This window comes from Apus apus, chromosome 3 (assembly GCF_020740795.1).
Source record: "Apus apus isolate bApuApu2 chromosome 3, bApuApu2.pri.cur, whole genome shotgun sequence".
NCBI lineage: Eukaryota > Metazoa > Chordata > Aves > Apodiformes > Apodidae > Apus > Apus apus.
In genome coordinates, this window is record NC_067284.1 from 65,489,194 (window position 1) to 65,497,128 (window position 7,935).

Below are 7,935 nucleotides of genomic sequence, written 5' to 3' on the forward strand. Positions count from 1 at the left end.
CTTCCCAGCTTTGCCTCTTTCTACTCATAGGTTCCATATTGTGTGTATGTAAGGTCATATGCATAATATGTGTAGACCTTGAAGTGTGTCTATTCATACACAGAAAGGTTTGAGAATTGACCTTTTTTATTATTTATTTCAATTGGCAGTATTGCAAAGAGAAGATAAGTAAGGGTATTTTAGAGAGCTATCTTTTCAAGCAAGTTACTGTTCCTCAGTGTTTGGTTCTCCCTTATGTAATGGCAGCTGCTTCTGCATGCAGAGCTCTCCCCTGGTAGGTCAGAAACCCAGTTTTTATGGTTGCTAAAAACATGTTCAGTCTGTAGAAGGAAAAGGCTCTGCTCAGAAGATTAATATAAATTATCATTACAGTGACTTCCTCATAGCTCCTGGAACCCCACAAAGACTCACACAGCAATAAACTTAGAAAAATGTGTCCCTGCTTTTTTTTCTTAATCTCATTTTGCACAGTGATTTTTTTGTGGCATGGTGCAATGGGTTGCTTTTGCTCTTGCTCCTGGGTGGGTTGAGGCTGAACACGTCCCAGAGGTAGCACAGCCGTTTTCAAGGCCAATGTGCTTGGACCATTCTCTCTAACAGGCCCTACTGGCTAGTCCAAGAAGTGCCATAGGCATGAATTAAAAACTGAACTTGAAGATGAATATTGCAAGGACAATTACTGCTTTTAATTAGGAAATAAAAGCCCACAGCACAGGAATGGGGGTCAGGGGAATAGCACAGAGTGTAACATGATTTTTAAGAGCTCTCTCCCATCATGCAGTCAGTCACCAATGCAGATTTTTTTTTTCCAATGCTGATTGGTTGTGGAATGGAGGAAGAGGGCAATAACACTATCCATATTTTTTCTTCCAAGTAAAAGATGTTGCACTGCTGATAAATGGGTGAAAACTGCAGGAATATTAAAGACAGATATAGACAGTATTTATATAAAAACTGACTATACTGCAAAACAATGGCTTGCATATATTAAATATTTTTCATTATTAAAATAAAATCCATCCATACTCACCTAATTTGCAAGGCAAAATTAGTTGATTAGTAATATGGGCAGGTTGGGTGGGATTTTTGTTTTGCCTTATTCTTGCAGCAGTACAAAGCCTCCAAACACATTATCCCTTGGACAGTGTATGTTGTGAGGTTTTTTTGCCCAAAAGTAGGTTGTGAAGCCAATTTTATGGTGTTTTCTGCTGTTTAGCTCTTCTGCTCTTTTTTTTCTTTTTTTTTTTAAATCTGGTGGCATGAAAGAATAGAACATAAACCTTCAGGGGAGGTTTCATTCTCCTAACATGAGATAGAAAAGTATGTACAGTGGAGGGAAAAATAGTTACACATTCTGGAAGTATTTATATGTCTTCAAAAGCAAAAAGTATTCCGATTCTTCTGTCAGTTACAGGAAAATACTATTGAGCTACTTAGAAAAATATCAAAAATAGAAACATCAGTTTATTAAATAACACATCAGGGTATATATAGATTGTTCTTTCATACATCTTTTTTTGTGAAGTTTCTCTGGCTCTCGTGAGAATTGAAATTCATGTAGAAAGGTACAGCAGCTACCGGAAAAGGTCTGTGGGCTTTCCCCCAAGAAGACTAAAAAAAGCTGCTTATGCTGTCTCAGGCTATGCCTTGCATACTGTTCCAGCAGCATTGCTGTCGTTGCCTAAGCAGCACTAGGAATGGTTTATTACTTCCAGTTCTTAGATGTTATAAAATATATTCTTACCCTTGTTCTTTCCTGCTTGGTGGATCTCTTTCATCTTTCATCCCTTTTAAGGTTCCTCCCTAATTGTTCCACAGATATTCTTTGGAACAATGATCCATTTCTTACCATCACTTGCTGTGAAAAGTGGACAAAATAAACTGCTGTGATTTTACTTGCAAGGTTTACTAGAACTTTTGTTGCACTGTACCCTTTCTTTCTTTCCATTTTTTGAGCTAGAAAGTATAACTAAGAAGCTTGCAAAGCCTGCGTTGTGTATGCCAGACAGTGTCAGGGACTCCTGTATGAAAACTGCCTCTGCCTGTGGGGGCCTGAAAAGAAAGGAAGTCTTGGACATTGAATTTTTCTGCTGGTCAGTTCAAGAGAAACCCTCTTGGGGACTGGAGACTGCCGACTTAAAAGTCTTTGTTTTAAGCCTCGCATTAAGCATAGCTTCAGACCAGTATTAAGGGATTCATTCTCTCAGTGCGTTTCCCTTTTTCTTTGACTTCGGAACTGAGACACGAGGAAGCTGTCTAGCTTTTATGTAGCCAGCATTTTACTGGGTATGAGCAGATCTATGGCAGATAACGCTGGAGTGTTGTAAATTCATCATTACAATCACCATGAGGATTTTAATATGCATCTCTCATTTTGAACTTCTGCCTGTGTATGCGATTTCCACTGTGGGCCTTTGCCTTTTTTGTGTGTGTTAAATGAGGATTTTCAGAAGTGTGTGTTCAACTTTTCTTATGTTCTTGTTTAGTAAGTTAATATGATGATGAGCCAGCTGCTTGTCAGAGGTAAATTCTTGATTGAAGACATTATAGACTCCAAAACCATAGTCTCCTCCTACAGTATTTTTCAAAGTAGCAATCCAGAATAAATATGTAGAGAGTTAAACAGATAATGCTTAAAGCAAGGCACATGGAGCGGGAGAGTGAGTGTGCTGTTGGTGGAGGGAAGGGAGATGTTGAGCAAAGCTGAAGACAAAATCCAGCTGTCTACATGCAACTCCTTGTCTTAGTTAAAAAACTTCAGCCCTTTTAAAAATAGTGTGTACGGTGTAATTTGATATGTTTTATTGTAGATTATTGCAATATATATCATTTGTATCCCTCATGCAAGACAGTTATATATAGTAAGGCTTATCCATGCATTATCTCCAAACTCTAGCTTGAGGAGTTTGGTTGCTGAGGGGAAAAAACAACAGTTTTGTTAGTTGGCATTCTATTTTTCTTTTTTTATGATGCATTCATTAAAAAAAAACCTGAATCTGTTATTTAAAAATATGAATGTTATATTAACGTTTGCAATCCTGACAATCTTTTCTGCAGTATGTTTGCAGCTTTTCTCAGAGATCCAGATGGTATAGAGAGAAAAGAGCAAACAATGCTTAATGGCATTGAAAGTACTGAAAGTAAACGTGGATGTATCAAACCTCTCTTATAACATTCAGTAAACGAGAAACTGAGTGAAGACAGAGCTGAATTTGAGCATAGTAGGCCACTAGTCTGTACTGTTTCTGTGGCAACTGTAACTGCTTAATCAGAAATGATTTCTTGTGTTTTGTTGAAAGAGAACTTAAGCATTGATAAATATTGCTAAGAATGAAAAGATGGTCGTGATACTGTGATGTGCCTTGGCTTAGTGACTGTATAGGACAAAAAATTTGGGTAATCTTGCTGATGTATTTGTGGACTAGTGCAGGTGGTGCATGTTCTTTGAGACTGATGTAAATCCACTGTATTGGAATATGAAAGGTCTGTGACAATATTTGTCATACTTAAAAACTGAGTGAGTCTTTGAAAACACTAAAAATAAAGCAAAGCATAAGACTATATTATTTAGAGTCCTGTGCAGTCAGGAGGTCAACATGTGCAAAGACAGCCTGTTCTAGCAACCTATTAGATGAATTAGGAGAATAAGAAGGTTTAAAGCTTTAAGGGAGATTATCCTGCTCTTCTCCACATGGCAGGCAGTGCTGATTAATGCTGTGTGTTTCTTTAATCTCAGGGTTTGTAGGTGAAAACACGCAACCAATCCCAGAAAACAACATTGGAAACAGAATGCTTCAGAGTATGGGTTGGACCCCTGGCTCAGGCCTTGGACCAGACGGCAAAGGAATAGCAGAGCCAATACGAGCCATCCAGAGACCAAAAGGACTCGGACTTGGATTTAGCTGACAGTCATGCACTCTGGCTGCCTGATAAAAATAAAGCTCAAAATTAATTTTAAAAGGAAAAAAAAAAAAAAAAAAAAAAGAAATTGCAAACTACTGTTATTTGTTGTGATCGGATAATCCAGTTATTCTTCTCTCAAAGATCACTGAAGTCAATGTGCTTCACATTAGCTACACCAGCTGCAAGGTACAGCCACAGTGACAGAACCGGCATTCGAACTTTATAATGGTGCTAAAATCTACAAAAAAAGTCTACTTTTTTATTTTCTGTGGTCTTAAAGTTTGTATTAAGCATAAAAATCAGTATATTCTCTTTTTTTTCATAAAAGCTTCTGACACAGCAGTTTTTAGTGTATAATCAGATTATTTTTTTTTGTACATATTATTTCATCTCAAGCATCTTGATAAGATTCGTCACGGAAAACGGAGCTTCTAACAGCTATTGTTTTATCTGTTTTCAAGAAAAGTTTCCAAACATGCTATGTCCAGTCTTTAACAGTGTTTTGGGATAAGCTGTCATTTTGCCCATCAGATTTACACATTTCCCACTGGAAGGTGATATGGTATGCAATTTTGTATAAAAGCATGAAAAAATGGCTTTGTTGTCATAGGAATGCCATTCCAAAACCATTATCTGACAATGTGTCAGAGTCTTCCACATTCAAGCTCAAAAGCAATGTGTTTATACTTGTTTTTACAGTTACAGGATAATTTTTTTTCAGCAAATATTTTAAAAATCTAAAGATTATTCTGACTTTGGATTTCCATTTATATTAATAATCCTCAGTGTTTCCACATTTAAGAATAGAGTTTTGACCTTTGAATCAGGAAAATGTATTTTAAAAACTCCTGTCTTTCAGTGTTGATATTCTGGGTTTTGGCATATTTTAAATAATGCAGTGTTCAACATTGTGGTTATCCAGTTATCATTTGGTTTGTGATCTTGCCAGTGAGCTACAACCTTTAAGGATCATGAACAGAAAAAGGGCAAGGAGAAGTAGGATTAGGGTGGAGGAAAAGAAGGAAAAAGATACTTTGAAGGCATCTCGCAAATGTAAGCTAGCAATTGAAAATCAAGAGGGATCATTAAGTGTTTTAATCAGTATCCTAATGTATTTAATATCAGCAGAAGCAATTTCATTAAGCACCAACCAGTCAAGCTCCTAGGGTACTTATTGGTCTGCAGTATAAAACAAATTCTACTTTAAAATTAAATGATAGGGCTGAAGGAAACTGATGTTCAGATGGACGAAGAAGATAATCTTGCCCCCCCTGCCCACCCCTGTAGTAGCTGGCAATATTTACCCTGACTGCAGAGGGAACAGGATTTGATTCTTCAGTCTTTTTTTTTTTTTTTGGAAGATCTATCCCTTCCTCTGCTCCCAAACTGCAGAGCAAAATACTTCTTTCCAGATGCTTGTAAAGATATTTCCTTAGAATAAAAAGAGCACAGCTTTCTTCATGTGACTGTGAAAGATAGTGATGAATTTTAAGATGTGTTTTTATTACTTTTTCTCTCAACTTCACCCTTTTATCCAGATAAATAATACTAGGAAAAGAAGAAATAGCAGCCTTATAGCATTGAATTTGCTTAAAAGAAATGTTCATGCTCTCCACTTCGAGTACTGTCAGTTTGGGAACATTGTTTCACTGTACACATAGTGTAGAGTAAAAGGTTCGTTAGCACCTGATACTTTTTTCTAATGATAGCTGAATGTACATGTTCTCAAAGTTTCAGGAGAACTAGTTCTTGTTATTTAAATATTTTATATGATTGTGTGGTTTTGCTTTTTGAAATCATAAGAATTTTTAAACAGACTTAGGATTTATAATCAACACATACACTTTTTATTGGAAGGTTTTGGGGCATAACATAATGTCAGTTTGCCACTTCAGTATATCTTGCACAACTAAACTGAATCAAAGACATTCCATATGCAAAGAATTTCAGGGCCACACAATGGCACAGGGCAGAGTGCCTGGAATTCTTCAACTAGCAGAGGTGCTCACTTGAATAAGTGTACTTATAATAATAAATTTATGTGGCATGTTCTTGTTCTTCCAATGCAATGTGCTACTGATGGCAAGTGAATTCTGAAGACCTCTTTGTATTGTACACCACAATCAAAAATTCCTTAAAATAATTTTCAACATGTGAATTGTGAAAGTGAATTCTTAAGTTCTGATTGGTCTAGCTCTATTTGCAAAGCTGTAAAGGAATATTCATTCTCTCTTGAAATTATGTTGTTGTAATTTGGTTACAACACCTGTGTACCTTGGCCTGGAAATTCTAAGTGTGGCACGTGTAACACTTGTTTGAAGTATTTCTATAGCAGTAGTTCCTCAAGAAATAAGTATGCAGCTCCAAAAGTACTTGAAAATATTTCCTGTTTTAAAAAGATAACAGGGAACTAATGACTACATGTTGAGGGAAAACCTTGTTAGCTCATTCAGCTCTTTATTCATATAGATACCGTGAAGCAGCCAACAGTCATAATGGAAGAACTGTTTAGTCTGATTGGAAATCTTACTAATTTTATTATAAATCAACCTATTAGTGAGAAACTATTAGATATTAAAACTAGTCAAATTGATTTTGATATAGAGACAGAAACACCTTTTCTGTTTTCCAGCAGGTGTTCTAATAGCTGCCACAGCTGACAGTCTGCTTTATTTGTAGAAGCTGTAGAATAAAATGGTTTATTAAAATATTTTGAAGTAGTGTTTCAAGGTATTTTTCTGTTGCAGGAGAATTCCCGTTCTGACTCACACTATCATTTCATTTCTCTTTTTCCCCATCTCACAGGAGTGGTTTTAAAGATACTCCAGTACTGTGGTTTTGTGCAGTTAAAACTAGTGTTAACAAAACAAGAATGCATTGTACTTTCTTTCTTTTTTAAGCTGTTTCAATGTTAGTTTGCTTTTAAACAAGTCAGAGTACTTGGATATTTATTTTTTCTTCAGGTCTTTCCCATACCTAACTTGCAATCATACTGTGATACCTGCTTTAAAGCTGGCTCAGATTATTTTAAAATACATACACAAGTATTTTCAGATAATTCTTAGTGACTGTGACACTGAAGGATTTTTTGCCTACATAAATAAATATGAGATCATCTTGTGTCTAAAAGTTACCATTAATCACTTGCCAGATTCTTTCCAAGTGTTGATTATTCATTAGCTCAGCTGTTGCCATAATATTCGTCCTCTGCAAAATGTTAAGTGTAGAGGCATTAAGTATTATCAGCATTGCATTTTGCTGTGTGTTCCATAGTGTCTCAAAGTTCTGTGTATTGAGCCGTTAACTGTTAATAAGCGAAACCCATGGGCAGTATCTTATTTTTAAGTGAATATTTGTTGAAGTCAGAGAAGCGTTATCAATATGCTCATTTTAACAAGTTTGTCCCTGCATATGTCTTTCTGCATTTAGGTCAGTAATGGGTGTAGAATGGCAGTAAATAGATAATATGTATAGAATGCTTTGCTTCAACAACACAAATGCAAGATGAAATAAAATAAATAGATTCCATTCTTCGTGGGTTTTGTATGTTTTTTTCTTTCAACTGCCCTTTTCAATAGCATTGTTATTGCACAGGTGAGTACAAAAACATGCTGTTTCTGAAAACATAATTAGGGTTGCTAATGTCTTGTACGAATCAGATGCATATTACGCTAAAGTTATTGCACTACCTTGTATGTATCTTTTTTTAATAGTACTTCTTCTCTAGGTTATTATTGTCCAGCTGAAAAGGCTGTACCACAACATCAGGAAGTGCCTTAAGATGTTTGCAGTACTTTTGTTATCATATTCTTCCAAGACCTTTAAATACAAGTTCTCTTCACTCTTTAAGCATGTGTGTACATTGATAGCTGTCACAGGACCTTGTGCTTTCTCTTCAAACAGTTCTCCAAAACTGTTCCTCAAAAAACTCACACGATGTTTTACTTTCCCTGTCCTGTCCCCACACTCGCAGGGAAGTTGCAGTAAAGACCTATCAGAAATGGGGATTCCTTCCTCCTTACTCTAAAATCA

The 7,935-nt window shown here is 36.1% G+C and overlaps 1 protein-coding gene across 2 annotated transcripts in view; it reads left to right on the forward strand.

The window, feature by feature from the left end:
* GPATCH2 (G-patch domain containing 2) overlaps nucleotides 1-7,436 on the forward strand; it is a 120,170-nt gene extending 112,734 nt beyond the window's left edge. For both annotated transcript variants that reach the window (XM_051615293.1, XM_051615294.1), the window contains one exon: nucleotides 3,737-7,436. In XM_051615293.1, the coding sequence (XP_051471253.1) occupies nucleotides 3,737-3,906 (170 nt within the window). In that variant the 3' untranslated portion in view covers nucleotides 3,907-7,436. The remainder of the gene's footprint in view (nucleotides 1-3,736) is intronic.
* The last annotated feature ends 499 nt before the right edge of the window (nucleotides 7,437-7,935 follow it).